Raw genomic sequence first — 16,070 nt, forward strand, 5'->3', positions numbered from 1 at the left:
TGTGGGTTTTTTAAAGATTTTATTTATTCATTTATTTGAAAGAGAGCACAAGTTGGGGGGTGGGGGTGGGGAATGGCAGGCAGAGAGAGAAGCAGGCTGTCTGCTGAGCAGGGAGCCCCATGCAGGGCCCGATCCCAGGATCCCAGGATCATGACCTGAGCCGAAGGCAGATACTGAACCAACTGAGCTATCCAGATGCCCCATGGGTTTTTTTTTCTTTTTTTTCTTCAGTTTAAGGTATTTAAGGTATTAGATGGTATCTTCTTTTTCTGAGGGTCTTTGTTTTTAACAGGGACTTAGAATCATTAGCAGAATAGAATGATCTGAATAAATATTAAGGACTGAGATTTGGGGGGACCCACCCAGTTGACTTAAAACTTGGCTGTGGTTATTCAAGTTCAATTCAACCTATTTCTGGCTCATTCTTATTTTCAAGATTCAATCATTTTTTACCCCAACCCCTATAATATTGGAGGATTTAACATGGCCTTCCTGTTGGTGGGCCTGGCTTCCAATTTTGTCCCTAGCCTCACCTCACAAGGTGCCAGAAGCGCTACTCATCGTCATTGGCACTTTTTCTGGAATTAGCCAGTGTTCCTGAGGCAAAGTAGCTGTGCTTGCTGGGCTCCCCCACCTGAAACTCCGTGTTTTCCCACATCCTGGCTTCAAAACTCTTTATTTCCTTGCTGTGTCTCCAATATGGTCAAGTGGATGTATTCTTTAAATCCCATTTTTAAATTTTTCTCTATGAGAGGTTAGATTCAGATCACTCCCCACTTTCCACTGTCATAAATGGAAGTTTCTTTTTCCCTTTCAATATAGTACAGAATATTCTCTAAAATTGTCAAAAACCTACTGTTCCAAAAAGGACTTAGCCTGGGAATCCCCCGGGGGAGTTTAGATAAATGTGTCCAGAGGAGAATGTTACAGAGCTATATTCACTATTCCCAAGCATGTGAAAAGGAGGAAAACTTACAAATTCTTTTTGTGACACTAGCATATCACTGATTCTAAAACTTGACAGAGAATGCTTGCACATGCACACACGCACGCACACACACAATTCCAGGATCCTCAGTAATAAATACCGTCTCCAGGAAAGTCAGTCTTCTTACTGGTTTTAGGGCACAGTGCATTTGAAGTTGAGATTTATTCTCCAATTTAAAAGTGAAAATTAAGTGAAGTAATAAAAGGTATTTGTTTGAGGAGGTAAGCTGGCATACACCTTGTGGCGAGATAAAAAAATCGCCAGGAGTCCAGCAAAGCCTCCGTTAGTATGAGAAGAGAGGGTGTGTACGTGGATACCAGACTTGTGTCAGATCCATCCCAACTGATCCACTTCTTACAACTTCTTATCTGTAAGGTGGAAAAATGAATGCTTGGGAGCGGGCTGAGTGTTCAGTGAGAAAATGTGTGTAAAGAGCCTGTGGTAAACAAATCCTAGACTTTCCTCTCCCTCGCCATTTGTCCAGATGATAAGATCAAATTCAGTTTCCAGGTTCCCCGAGGGACTGAGTCTATAGAACCTTGGGGGTGGGTATATGTCGAGTGACTTTGGAGGGAGCTGGGTCAAGGCCTTTGCGTAACTTCGAGGGAATGGTAAGTGCCAATGGTTGGAGGAGTGATTCTCCCAAGAGAAGAGCTCATGGAACAGGGAGCCCTACTCATTGCTTAGTTAAGAACAGGATTCTTTGACTAACTCTTATTTACATTTCAGGCTCATCGGAGAAAAGACTGGAAATGTTGGAAGAGGAATAAATATTGCCATTGTCGACTGTGAGTCATTAAATATTGTCTTTCAAACTTCTCTTAAAGTTCCACAAATGGATTTTCAAGTGACCTTGAGTTTTTGATGATTTTTGCAAATGATCTAGTCTAGGCTTGTATTTTAATGCACTTTAAAATTATTTGATTATTTTTATAATGCTTCACTTTACGGATTATTTATGGTTCCTGCAAAAAACAAAAACAGTCCAGGGTTCCTGGCTGGCTCAGTCAGAGGAACCTCCGACTCTTGATCTCAGGGTCGTGAGTCGAGCCCCGTGTTGGGTGTAGAGATTACTAAAAATAAATTAACTTAAAAAAAAAAAAGTCAAATTAAATAGGCTTTTGTAAAAACAAAAAAAGGGGCCAGCAGAAGGCAGGGGTAAAATCAGATAAGCAGGCTGTGGGGGCACAGACCATCCTGGAGCTGCTCTTGGATTCCCGGCGGCCCCACGGAGGGAGAGCCAGCAGCCAGGTCCCCCCTCTGTGAGCAAAGGCCACGAGGGACAAAGCTTGGGGAGGACATCCCGGCATGATTGCCACTGGGGGCCCGTGACCAGGAGAGCTGTCAGGGCTGGGGAAGGTGCCGTGTCTGAGAGCACATGGAGTGTGCAGCCCCCTGACCGCGGGGCTGTGGGGACCGGGGACCATATGTGCCCACTCTGAGAATCCCCCTGGAAAACCCAAAGTATGAAGTGGGGAGGGCCGAGGCGGGCGCTCTGGTGTTCCTGTGGGAGCAGAGGGGTGGCGGGAAAGAGCGTGGGCTCCAACTAACTGGAAGCAGACGGGAGGAAAGCTCTAGAGCAGCCCACCAGCCGCCTTCCCGGCCTGCCCACGGGGACAGCCGAGTGTGCTGTTCTGAGCACGCATGCCACATGTGCCCCGAGTCCAGTGAACTTTCTTTTAAAACCGATTTCTTTTCTTTTCAGATCTGACTGGAAAAGTGAGAGCAACACAGTATTTTAATATGGTCGAAGGTGGTAAGAAAAGGAATTTTCCTATGAAAATTAAAATGAATTAGGAGCATTAAGATAAAAAGACCCAAACAAAAGTGTCAAACACTCTTATTTTGTCTACTAAAAAAGTTGCCAGAAGCTCAGAGGAATGTTCTAGAACAGTCTTCCACAAGCCCTTCCGGTCTCTAAGCGAGTTCACGTGATCGAGCTGGAAGGTGTTATCTAGAAAATGTCTTCTCTGGTCACACTTGCCCTTTTGGTCCTTCCTCAGATAATGAGAAAGAGAACTTTTTTTTTTTTAATCAAATATATGTAAAAAATGTGATCATTTTTTCGAGCCCTGAGCGTCGTCATTGCCCCTGTCCTGCTCATGGTGCCCTGCTGGGCTCAGCACACACATCCTGGGACACACGGCGCCCCTTCTCCTTCCGGGGTCTCTGTGCTCTGGGCACTGGGCTTGAGCCCACTGGGCAGTCAGGGTATAGCAGCCCCTTTTGTCTTTATTGAACTGTGAGAATTATTTAAAAATTTGATTTCTCGGGATCCCTGGGTGGCACAGTGGTTTGGCACCTGCCTTTGGCCCAGGGCGCGATCCTGGAGACCCGGGATCGAATCCCACGTCGGGCTCCCGGTGCATGGAGCCTGCTTCTCCCTCTGCCTATGTCTCTGCCTCTCTCTCTCTCACTGTGTGCCTATCATAAATGAATAAAAATTAAAAAAAAATTTGATTTCTCGCCCCCATTCTGCACGTTAGTGTCCTGGGGCTGCTCTGCTGTCAGGCTTGGTTAGTCGTTGCAGAAGATGCCCTGCCTGTGCCGGCCAGCGTGTTGCTGGTCTCGGGTTCGAGTCCCAGAATCTGCACAATCTGCTCGTGCCCCTCACCCCCGCTGTTCCCACCGTGGAGCCCCGTGGCCACTCACTCGTGGAGCTAGAGCACCCTGTGTGTGGTCGCGGGACGAACTCCAGGAATCGAAGGTTTCAGGGAGGACATGGCCCCTAAGAGCAGAGGAGGCACAGCGTCCAGGGCAAGTGAACAGAGAAGACCCTAAAATTGATTTGCTTTGACCCTCTAGATAACTCTGGACTGATGGCAAGCTTCATTCGGAGCGCACCTCCAAAGTCCCTGCTCTTCATGGTGACCCAGGATGACGGTGCCAGAGGGTGAGGTGTCTGGGTTTGTCACGGTGGGGTGCGTAGGGGAGGGGGGGCTGGGGAAGCTGGCTGGCAGAGAGACCAGGCCTGGGGGGGGGGGGGCCTCAGGAGCGTGCTCTAGGAAAGAAAGCAAATCCAAGGAGCAAGGTTTTGTTTTGTTTAAAGATTTCATTTATTTATTCATGAGAGACACACAGAGAGAGGCAGAGACACAGGCAGAGGGAGAAGCAGGCTCCATGCAGGGAGCCCGATGTGGGACTCGATCCCAGGACCCCCGGGTTACACCCTGAGACGAAGGCAGATGCTCCACCGCTGAGCCGCCCGGTTGTCCCACGGGATGGTTTCTTAGGGAGAAGGAACAGGAGCCCCATGACAAAGCAGATGGGGTTTCCAAAAAAAAAAAAAAAAACCCACAAGTAGCCATCAGGGTTCGTAAGGACTAGAAACTGAGGAACATTCCCAGGTAGCAGACGGAGCCACCACTGACCATAATTAGGACAGAAGAATTAACACTTGGTGCAGAAAAGCCAAACCCAGGGTGGGACTTCGAGAAACAGGAAAGGCCATTGAGAAGAATTCTCTAGATGAGTAGCGATAGGATGAAAAGGAAGCGCGCACACGCAGCTTTCTGTAGGGAGAAGTGGGTCTGGCCCCGTGTGTCTCGGAAGTTTGCTCTCCTGAGTAAACACGTGTGTGTTCGCTGCCAAACTTCCAAGAACCAAAGAGTCTTTGTGTGGCCTGTACGCTTTCCAGGGTGGCTCCTGAACACGGCCTTCTCCCATATAATTTGACCTCAGATCCTGTTTTCAACAGAGCACCTCGCCAGACAGAAGTTATTTGATAACACGCTTGGGAAAATTCTGATTTGACTCCGGAAAATTGGAAGCTCATTTTTTTTTCCTTTTCCCTTCTCCTCCTTCCTCTGCTTACCCTAAGCTGCGTGCTTTTAGCATTGTTTCAGAAGTTTGTTTTCTTTTCTTTTTTAAATTTACTTATTTATTCATGAGAGACCCAGAGAGAGAGAGGCAGAGACCCAGGCAGAGGGAGAAGCAGGCTCCATGCTGGGACCCCGATGCGGGACTCGATCCCGGGACCCTGGGATCACGCCCTGGGCCAAAGGCAGATGCTCCACCCCTGAGCTGCCCAGGCACCCCCATAATTTTTTCTTTTTTGATACTCACCTCTCTGAAAATGAAAAGGACCATTTTGACCTTTCCTTTCATCTTTCAGCAACTTCTGTCCGCCACCTTTTGTGGCCAGTGAACAGGAGAGACAGCAAAGACCAAACGTAATGTTGGCCGAACGTGAGGAGGCAGTTGAACCCCAAGACACAGGGCTTTTGAGAATTGAGAATTAAAACCCTGTGCCCAAATCTGAGGCTGAAAGAGGCCCTGATGCCCGTTACATGCTTAACTAGAAATCTGACCTCCTCCCGCTGTCTGCCCCAGGAGGAGGTGGGTTGCTGGGGAAGCCTCTTGCCTCAGACACGTGCGGTGTGACACACCGGAGTCCCCACAGGCCACGCTCACACTCCCTCCCTCCTCCTCCCCCCCCTCCAGGCTGAAGGAGGACGCCAAGAAGGTCATAGAAGCACTTGGAAGTAAACAAATCAGGAACATTCAGTTCAGGTCCAGCTGGGTATTTCTTACAGCAAAAGGCTTCGAACTTCCTGCAGACATTCAGAGAGAAAATGTGAGTGTTTTTTCTTTCTTTTTTTTTTTTTTTATCAATGTCGCTTCCCACGAGTGGTTAGTAGTAGAAGATGCCCCGTGATGTGAAAAGCTGTGGGCTGGTGACGGCTTCCTGCCTCCACGACACTCCTGCGCTAAGCGCGGGCCACACAGGGCCACACGGAGCCGGCTTCCCCGGCTTTGAGCCCTTGCTTCTCCCGTGGGAGAAGTCCCTGTGCCTGGGACTCTGCATTCCCGCGTCCGGGGTGAATCTCGCCTTCCACGCAGTGGGTGCTTGGTACGTCACTGTTAGTAAAACAGTCCATCACAAGGTGCTTGTGACCTTGCCCATTCCATCAGGAAAAGGCACTCGACGGAAGGTCGAGTCGATTCTTTATGGGCTGTTGGTCCCACTTTTCCGTCGTGCTGCCGCCAACACAATTGGTGGCAAGCCTCCGGTGACCCGCCTCTGTTCGGAGGCTGGTGACAGTGCTGGCACTGTGCGTGCGGGGGCCAAACACAGCATAAATGTGCACCGTTGCCGTAGCTCGATGCATGATGGATTGTTAAGTCCCCCCCTCACCACCACCACCATGTCCTCTTTACGGAAGAATAGTAAAGAGCAAGAGAACAAATCTAACGGATTAACTTGGTCACCTGTGAAGATTCCAGCTGAGCACTGGTACACGATGTCGGAGTTACAAGCTGGCACCTCTGGGTCGGGTCACACAGCCTCTTTCTGAGACGCTGCCTTTTAGGAGACGGGACAGTTTCCAGAGAGGAAGGGTTACCAGCACTGCCGTGGGGTGGTCACCGACTCTTTCCAGGAGAAGGGCTTCCTTTCCAGGAGCCAGAAACTCAAAGGAGGCAGGGAATGGACGTGTCCTGGCCGTGCGAGAGGCTGCTCCCGACCTGAGGCTGGGACACCTGGTCCAGGTCCCCTCCCGGCACCATCTGCTGTGGTTCTGGGTCTGGGAAGGGAGACAGAAACAGCAGCGGGACCTACCCTTGTTGGCAGGACCACCCTCGCTGGGAAGGGGGGTGCATGAGGTGGGATTTCAGTGTGGCCCCGCCCCAGATAACTCATGACCAGCTCCCAGGGAAGGCCCACGGCTTCTGTGATGCCCCTACTCTGGGAGTTCAGAAATCAGGGTTATTTTAGCACACATCTAGAAAAGCATGTTTCCCCTTGTACCTCTCACGTTCTTCTGCAGACAGGAAGCCAATCATACAGAACACGTTAGAAGCATGTACCCGGTGCCCTAGCATAGACTTCTCGGTACTAATGAGCGGTGTGGACACCTGGTGTACAGTTGAGACCTCAGGGACTTGTCCTAGTCAGAGAGGCATTCCCCAGGCTCTGCGTGGTACCACTGTCACGGGCCATCACCGCCTGGACACGCACCTCGTGGTGAGGTAGGCCAGGCACAGCAGGGCAGGGGGGCTTGGCATCCAGTGTCAGGTTTGCCAGGGGCCACTTGTGATCCCACACCCCCAGCCACTTTACCTCTGCGGGCCTCGCTCTGGTGCCCCGGGCAGTGAGGTGAAAGCTGGGTAGCTCCTCGGGGCTCAGCGGCTGTGATGCGGGGATGCGCCTCACGGACCCGTGGCCTTTGTCAGGCTGACCCCGTGTAGTAATGCAGCGTCTCCTCTCTCACCCCCGTGCATGATCAGTAGCAGTCTGGCATGTTGGGGATCTCCAGGCTTTACCCACTCAGCTGTGTGGTCCTGGGAAAGTTACTCGACCTCCCTGTGCCAGAGAATCATCTCTAGCAAGGAAGGAATGAAAACTGTACCTGTCACATAAGGGTCCCTGAGGGTTACATGAGACTAGCATGCAGGGCCCAGCAGGGAAACTGAGCAGAGCCCTGGAACCCAGGGCAGATTCCTGGAGCTTCCCGTGCCCCTTCCCACCAGTCCACCCCCAGCCTGCCATTCCCAACCCTACACTGGCCCCCTGAACCAGAGCCTCAGGGTGGGGCCTGACTGGTGATCCTGATGCACCCAAAGGGTTGGGCCCATTGCTCTGATTTTCACGACAGGACGACAGGACAGAGGCCTCAATTCCTTGAGCACATCCCAGCTTCCCCCTAACATCACCTCCTGGCCTCTCTGTCCCCCCTCCCCCAGCTCCCTCGGCCTCTCCCACCTGCCCCAGGTCAGGGACCCAGCAGAGCACAGGCCAGACCCCGCAGGAAGTGCGGCCCCCATCCCTGTGCCCTCTGGCACCCGAGCATCCACAGGATCAGAGAAGCCTGGAGTGAGGCTTGAATCCCTTTTTAATTCAGGGTTAACATCTCAACAGACAGGTTCCCTATTAATGTTCAGCTGAGACACTTAAAATAAAACCTCATTTGAATTGCAAAGTAGCAGTAGTCCTTTCTCTCCTGTCTCCTTTAGAAGAGAGTTTCTAGGAGAGGAATCAAGGTGAGAGTGGGTATCCAAGCGCTGCCCGGAGTTTAGAGGACCAGAGTGTTTTGGAACGGGGGCTCTACGGGAACGTCGGGAAAATGCTTGTCTTGCCTACATGTGTGGGCTGAAGGTTCTTGTCCCAGTTGTTACAAGAGCATGAAGATGAGACCTGAATGCGGTGAGCAGCTTTCGTGGGAGCTGTTAGAGCTGTGGCTTGGGGCACGAAAGGCGGTTTGCCTGGATGTTGGTGAGGCCTGAGCTGGCGCACCAGGGCCTCAAGCCAGCCTCACCCAGAGCTCAGGTCAAGTGCTATTGGAGGAATCAGTGTGTCTTCCTGTTTGGGAAATGCAGACTCACTGCGTGGACTTCCCCGAGGGTGCTGTGTGGCTGTGTGGGGTGGGCCTCCCAAGCCCTGGCCCCAGCCACTGTCACATGCATCCCCCCCCTGTTCCCAGAGCTGGCTTGCCAGGCACAGCCCACATGTTCACCAGCCCCACTAACCCACTGAACTGAATTTTAACATGTAAGGGACTTGCTTTTTTGTCCACACTGTGGACCCTCTGAAGGGTCCAGACAGCCTTGTTCTGCCTTCCTGTCCTAACTTAAAGGGAAACTGTCACAGCGTCCAGAGCCCTTAAGGAAGAGGATATCCTAGAATTGCTTGCAGCAGGAACCCACGTGGGGTGGCATCAACTTTGACTTCCGAACGCACAGTACGTCCAGGGAAGGAAAAGTGACCGCATCGACATCATGGATCTGAGGAGAACCTGGGAGAAGCTTCTGTTGGCAGCTCGTCCCATTGTTGTCATCGAAAACCCGGCTCATGTCAGACTTTAAGGCAGATTCCGGTTTTATAAAGGAGGAGGAATCTGAGACCCACAAACTAAGAAATGAAGGAGGATAGGAGTCGGAAGCAGTGTAGCCTGGGTTTGGACCTAGACTCTGTCCCGCCGAGCTGTGTGACCCAAGGACTCTGATGTCATGTGTCTGAGCCTCCTTGTCTTCACAAGAACCGTGGGTGGTCAGCCTGCCCCGCGTAGTGCACTCAGCACAGGGCCATCATTAGCATCCCCTCTGGCATGGTCTCCATCTTGGTCCCTGGTGATCTGGAACCAGAGCAAAGACCCCTGCAGCCCAGCCAGTCCTTCCCTACTGGTATTTCCATGCTGCATACGCTCCACACGCCAGGGAAGCCACTGCCGCTCCACTCTGCTCTCCTCTACACGTCACACAGCTCTCCCATGATGGGCCCAGGGGAATGAGTCATGTTTGCAATAAGTAGCACTGAAACAACTGGATATCCTCATGCTGAACAATAAATGTTGACCCCTACGTCACACCCTAGACAAAAATTCAGTCAAAATGGGTCAAATATCCAGATGTAAGAGCTAGAACTACTAAACTCTCAGAAGAAAAGAGGCGTAAGTCTTTGTGACCTTGGGTTTCTTTGATATGACACCAAAAGCACAAACAACAGAAGAGAGCACAGGTACCATCCAGAAATTGCAAAGGTAACTCACAGAATGGGAGAAAACATGTGCAAATGAAGGACTTGTATCCAGAATATATAAAGAACTCTTACAACTCAATAATAGAAGGACAACCCAATTATAAAATGGGCAAAGGATATGAATAGACAGTTCTTCAAAGACATGTAGATGGCCAACAAGCCCGTGAAAAGATGCTCCTCTTGGCCATTAGGAAAAAGCACATAAAAACCCCAGTGAGACACCACCTCCCACTCACTAGGATGGCTGTAACACACGAAACAGTAAGAAATGTGGATGAGGATGTGGAGAAATTAGAACCCTTGTGCACGGCTGGAGGAAATGCAATATCCAGCTGCCTTGGGAAACATGCTGGCAGTTCCTCAAAAAGTTAGACATACAGTTACCAGATAACCCAGCAATCCTACTCATAAACATCTACCTGAGAGAATGAAAACATATGCTCACCCAAACTTGTACAAGAATTCACACAGCAGTATTACCCATAATAGCCAAAAAATGGAAAACAGCCAAATGTATTTAAATTAAATAGAATTTAAAATTCAAATAGAATTGAAAAGTCCATGCAGTGAGTCTGCATTTCCCAAATGTCTGATTAATGGGTGAAAACATGTATAATAAGATACGGTATAGCCAGTCACTGGAATATTCCACAGCCTCGTAAAGAGATGACTTGCCAATCCATGCTACAACATGGATGATGAACCTTCAGACATGCTAAGTGAAGAAAATCAAACACACAAAAAAACAACATATTGCTATTATCCCATTTATATGAAATTTCCAGAATAGGCAAAATCCATAGAGATGGAAAGTAGATGAGTGACCACCCAGGGCTGTGGACAATGGGGAGTGACTATGGACAGGTATGTGCTTGCTTGTTCAGATGATGGAAATGCTCTTAATTGATTGTGGTGGTGGTGGTGGCATACCTCTGTGGACTATTGAGTCCACAATACTAAAATTATTGAATTATACACTTTAAATGGGAAAATTTCATAGTATGTGAATGACATCTTCATAAAGCTGTTATATAAAAAGGAATGTAAACCTAGAATTCCATCGTCCTATAACAGTGCAGATTATCAGATTATTCTTCTTCCACATGAGGTCAAGGTACTCCATTATGGGTGAAAGTATCAAAGATATGAAGGACGAAAGCCCAGTCGGTATGAACACACAGTTGCTGAGCAAGGGACTCTATAGTTTCCCTGAAAAAAATACAGCCCTCTACACAGAGAATTGAAAATTAAACATTCGAGCTTTGCTGTCCAATATGGCGGCCCCTAGCCAAATTTGCATTGACATTTAAATGTATTTAAATTAAATAGAATTTAAAATTCAGCCCATCAGTCACACTAGCCACGTTTTAAGTACTCACGAATCCAACATGGTTGGTGGCTACTCTACTGGACAGCGTAGATTATACAACATCTGTATCCTTGCAGAAGGTTCTAGAGCCGTATTAACACCTGGTTCAAATATTAAGAAACATGTCGCGGAAAAAAAATCAATTACCCAGAGTAGGTTAGAGCAAATCCCACTCTAGGAAGTGATGCTCTCTCTGAGTTTGCTCCTAGCTGACATGTTAAATATTTGTTGAATAAAATAGTGGATAAATCAAATTCTTTTCTCTTCTTTACACAGATCAACCACTCTGATAATGCAAGAAACAGATACTCGGGCTGGCCCGCAGAGATCCAGATAGAAGGCTGCATACCGAAAATGCCAAGCTAACGTTGCACAACCTTAATAAATGTGTTAATGTGTAGACCAGTGTGGTGTGGACTGGCCCAAGAATCTTAACCAACAGTCAATATTTGATGAGTATTTGATGTTTGTCTTCAGGCAAGCAGTATTTGCTAGTTGTGTGCAACCTCAGCGCACAGTCTGTTTATGCCAGAATTTCTGTAGCGAAGGCGTTAGCAAGCAGGAAGAGTAGAAGGGATGGGAACTGTGAGGGAAGGAGTGGATGGGGTCTGGAGAGGACAGGCTGGGGAAGGCAAGGCCTGCTTGTCCGGCTGTGGACCTGCGGTGGGATGGGACCTGAGCGTGAGCCACGTGTGGCCCAGGCAGCTGTACAGATAAGGCCTCCGTTGCATTACCACCAAGGCCACCGTCCTTTAGGACTGCCCTCTCCTGAGGGCTTGGCAAAGCTGCCTTGGTCAACTCCCACCGAGCCCTTGAACGCTCCCGGGGCTCCGAGAACTTACTACTCCTTCACCCCACAAATCTGGGCATGCCTGGCCCCTGGCACCAGCATCATGATGGTGGAGAAGACCCAGGCAGATGCAAGGGTGGCACTCCAGGCGTGGCCTGTGTGTCATGGGGTGGGCCGGCAGGCTCTGCTCTCAGGAGGACAACTGGATACCCCATGCTTCCCAGGAGACACATCATAAGATCCGAGGGTCCAAGATATCCACGCTTGGTGAAGGGTGGTGAAGGGTGAAGGGTATCCCACGACGCTTGGTGAAGGGTGTCCCACAGTGCATCTGATTTGGGGTTGGGGAAGTCATGCCATTGCCATTAAAAAAAAAATTATTTATTTGAGAGAGAGTGTGAACATAAGCAGGCAGAGGAGCAGAGGGAGAGGGAGAAACAGACTCCCCGCTGAGCTGGGAGCCCAACGTGGGGCTCGATCCCAGGAACCCGGGATCATGACCTGAGCCGAAGGCAGACGCTCAATTGACTGAGCCCCCCAGGCGCCCCATCAAGCGCCCATTCCAACACCCTTCCCGAGCCTGGCTCTGAGGTCGGATTGGTGATGCCTCCTGAGCCTGTTTCATGTGGGAGAGGGATGGGCGAATGCGTTCAAGCATCTTTATCAACAGGACTCCTTTCAAAAACCCAGCAGCACCAGGCACCTTGAGTTTCAGCGCCATCAAATCTGGTGCTGAAGTCATCAAACACCCCAGTCTGGGTGGCTTACGACGTCACGGATTTCTCCTTCATCTGACAAGTGAGTCGCAGCTCGACCAGGGCTTGGCCGCTGGGTGCTGGGAGCCAGAGGAGGGTCCCTGTCAGCAGGGAAGCCAGGAGGAGCAGAAATCCCAGGTGCCCTCAGAGCTCCGGTCAGGACACGTGTGAGCCCAGGAGGTATCAAGCATGTAGAGGAAGGTGGCTGTCCTCCCTCAGGCAAGGGGTGAGTCTTTGTGAGCGGGATACGCTGAAAGCCAAGCATGCTCTGGCCCAGGGAGGAGCTGGCACCTGCAGGCCCGCTGCCCTGAGCAGCAGCCCCTCGGGGAGCCAGGGCCTCTCTCTGCAGAGAAGTCTGCAAACCACAGGGTAAGACTGTGGCTCAGACCCTGTTAGGGACTAAATTAGGTCCCCCCAAAACTCCTAAGTTGAAATCCTAACCCCTGGTGCCTCAGAATGTGACCTTATTTGAAAGTAGGGTCCTCACTGTGTAGTATGTCGGAGGGAAGAGGGTGGACCGCAAGCCAGTGTGACCGTGTCCTTATGAAAAAGGGGCACATGGACACAGAGCATAGAGGCAGAGGTCCAGGTGATGCTTCTACAAGCCAAGAAACCCCAAAGACGCCAGCAAAGCCCTAGAAGCCTGGGAGGGGCCTGGAATAGATGTCCTCTGGAGCCCGTGGAGGGTGCACGGCCCGGCCAACGCCTTGCACTTGGGTCTCCAGACTGAGGGAGAATAAATGTCTGCTGTTTAAGCCGCCCGGTCTGTGGGGTTTGCTATGGCAGCGCAGGGACATGGATACTATTTTTACTCTGGCGGGAATTACTACATTTTCATAGTCCCATTGATTTTATTTTTAAAATTTTATTTATTTATTCATGAGAGACACACAGAGAGGCAGAGACGCAGGCAGAGGGAGAAGCAGGCTCCGTGCAGGGAGCCCGAAGTGGGACTTGATCCCAGGACCCCAGGATCATGCCCTGAGCTGAAGGAAGATGCTCAACTGCTGAGCCACCCAGGCATCCCAGCCCCGTTGATCTTAGTTCACTGTCAGGGATGAGGTCCCAGGGCCTCCCGGCTGGGAGCCCTCGGCCTCTGCTGGCGCCCGCGGTGGCCCTCACTGGCATGTTCCTACCTGGCGCACAGGGACCCTGAACCGTCCGTGTCCTGTTTCCTGCCCACGAGAGTGCTGAGTGTGGACATGTCCCAGCCTCCTGGGCGCCAGCACCCGGGAGGGCCCCACGCTTGTTCTCACTGTGCCACCTGCTGACGCTCGCCTGCCAAGCTCACCGCCTGCCAAACACGCAGCTTCCTGAAAGCATCCTCCTCAGCGACGACTTTGGCCATTTTCCCTGCGTCAGGCTTATGTTTTCACCCTAAACTTTCATTTTATTCCATTAGGTAGTACGGCCTTCAGTGGACTGGCTTCCGCGACATTAGCACATTGGAGGGGTCAGGCCCGGGTCACCGCTGCGGGTTATGGCCCGGCCACAGCGTGTTCTTTCTGCAGGTCTTGTGGAATGTTCCTGAAAGCCATTCACGGGGGAGTTCACAGCCCGAGAGCAGTCCGCAGCAGGGCGGCTGTGCTGACACTGTCCTCGGCCCTGAGCTGGGGACTGTTCCCTCCCCAAAGGGCCCGGTGCCCCCACTGGGCACCTCGCTGTGTCCTGCCCTTACTGGGAAGCCCCTTTGGCCCCTAATTCTGGGTTCTGGGTTCTGGACCAGGCAGCTGGGGAGTGTGAGTGTGGTCAGTGAGGAGGCAGCAGGGGCCAAGGGGCTGGGGGGCCAGTTGGAGCTCAGAGGACCTGGACCTACCAGAAGGTGGATGTGTGTCATCGTGCACTTGCCCAGACCCTCAGAACGCCCATCCCGGGGAGCGAACTCGATGTTAACCATGAACCCTGAGTGATGACGCGTCGGCGCAGGTGTGTCGACTGTGACAAAGGTACTACTTCGGTGGGGATGTCCGTGGTGGGGGAGGCTGTGCCTGTGTTGGGGGACGGTGGGAATGGGAAAGCTCTGTAACTTCCTCTCAATTTTGCTTTGCACCTACAACTGCTGTAAAAAAATAGTCTAGTTAAAAAAAAAAATCTGCCAATGACACAGAAATGGGCAACCAGCCCTGAGCGTCCTACTGGCCCAGCCCCCATTGGGGTGATCCTAAGCCCCCCTCCCCAGGGCACAGCAGAGGCGAGCTCTGCAGGGAGGGGTGCAGACCCTGCCCCTCCCTATGGCAGGTGCAAGGACAGTTGCAGGGGAGTCCGGAAGTAGCTGCCCCTCGCACGGAGGGGACCAGGGTCTCAAGCCCCTGCCCACGGCGCCGTCCACCAGCTGCAAGGACCCCACGGCACCGTCCTCCAGCAGCAAGGACCCCACGGCACCGTCCTCCAGCAGCAAGGACCCCACGGCACTGTCCACCGGCTGCAAGGACCCCACGGCACCGTCCTCCAGCTGCAAGGAACCACAGCACCATCCACTGGCTGCAAGGACCCCACAGCACCATCCTCTGGCTGCAAGGACCCCATGTTGTCATCCTCCAGCTGCAAGGACCCCACAGCACCATCCACCAGCTGCAAGGACCTCATGGTGCCATCCTCCAGCTGCAAGGACCCCACAGCACCGTCCACCGGCTGCAAGGAACCACAGCACCATCCACCAGCTGCAAGGACCCCACGGCACCATCCACCAGCTGCAAGGACCCCACAGCACCGTCCCCCCGCTGCAAGGACCCCACGGTGCCGTCCCCCGGCTGCACGGACCCTGTCCCTGCAGTTTGAGTGTCTAGGTGCCCCTTCTCCCTCCTGGAGAGGCCACCAGGTGAGGAGCAGGCAGGAGGGGCAGACGGAGGTCCCCAGGTGCTCTTGCAGCCCCCCCCCCCCCCCCCCCCCCCCCCCCCGGGGTTGAGCCGCCCCGCCCGGCTGCCCCAGGGCCTGGAGCTGCGGATGCATATGACACCAGTGGTGAAACACAAGAGCCTCACACTGCAGGCAGCTGCCCCGCTCCCCGCGGGGGTTCCGGGGTGACACCGCTCAGCTTCCGACCCCCCAGCACATAGATCTTGAAGACCATCACCCGAGACCTCCCAAGGCCCTGGCATGTTCTAACAAACATTCAGCCTTTAAATGCCTTCTTTAAAGGAAAACTTGCTCACAAGGGCAGGAAGTAAAATGAAGAACAAAGAAGTGCTTGGCTTGGTTTGCTTTGGTTTTGTTTATGATCTTGTCTAGTGTTAGTTTCGATTTGGAAGGCGTCAGATGGAGGCCTGCTTCTGCCTTCCTGCGCAGCCCTGGCCTCCTGAGAGCTCCCGGGCTCCCCGCCCTTGCGCTCTGGGGCTGGGCAGGCCTGGCTCACTTCCACTCAATCACAGAGCGGGGGGCCTCCGGGACCCCTTGGGCACACGCCTGCACTTTTGCAGGTGACCTGACCTAGGACCAGCGGGTCAGCTGGGCCCGGGGCTGGGCCCCCAGCTGGGAGCTGCCTTCAGCGTGGCCCCTGCCCTCTCGTGGTCCCGGCGGAGGGCTCTCCCCGGGCAGGGACCCCACAGCAGAGTGAGGGCGTGCACCCAAAGAATGGGGCGTTGCGGGAAGCTGTGGACGTCCCTCCCCCGGGCTTGCAGCGCTTAACGTTGGCCCCGTGTGGCTCCGGCGCGCTGCCCTGGGCCGTCCCAGGTCGTTCAGATCAAGACCTGCAG

General features: G+C 52.4%; 1 protein-coding gene across 1 annotated transcript in view; it reads left to right on the forward strand.

Moving 5' to 3' along the window:
* The window catches only part of FAM3B (FAM3 metabolism regulating signaling molecule B), a 31,282-nt gene extending 20,083 nt beyond the window's left edge, over positions 1-11,199 (forward strand). The window contains exons 4-8 of the mRNA XM_055313721.1: positions 1,718-1,776; positions 2,694-2,744; positions 3,794-3,881; positions 5,432-5,564; positions 11,110-11,199. Of these exons, the coding sequence (XP_055169696.1) occupies positions 1,718-1,776; positions 2,694-2,744; positions 3,794-3,881; positions 5,432-5,564; positions 11,110-11,199 (421 nt within the window). The remainder of the gene's footprint in view (positions 1-1,717; positions 1,777-2,693; positions 2,745-3,793; positions 3,882-5,431; positions 5,565-11,109) is intronic.
* The last annotated feature ends 4,871 nt before the right edge of the window (positions 11,200-16,070 follow it).

Source organism: Nyctereutes procyonoides, unplaced genomic scaffold (genome assembly GCF_905146905.1).
Source record: "Nyctereutes procyonoides isolate TBG_1078 unplaced genomic scaffold, NYPRO_anot_genome, whole genome shotgun sequence".
Classification (NCBI taxonomy): domain Eukaryota; kingdom Metazoa; phylum Chordata; class Mammalia; order Carnivora; family Canidae; genus Nyctereutes; species Nyctereutes procyonoides.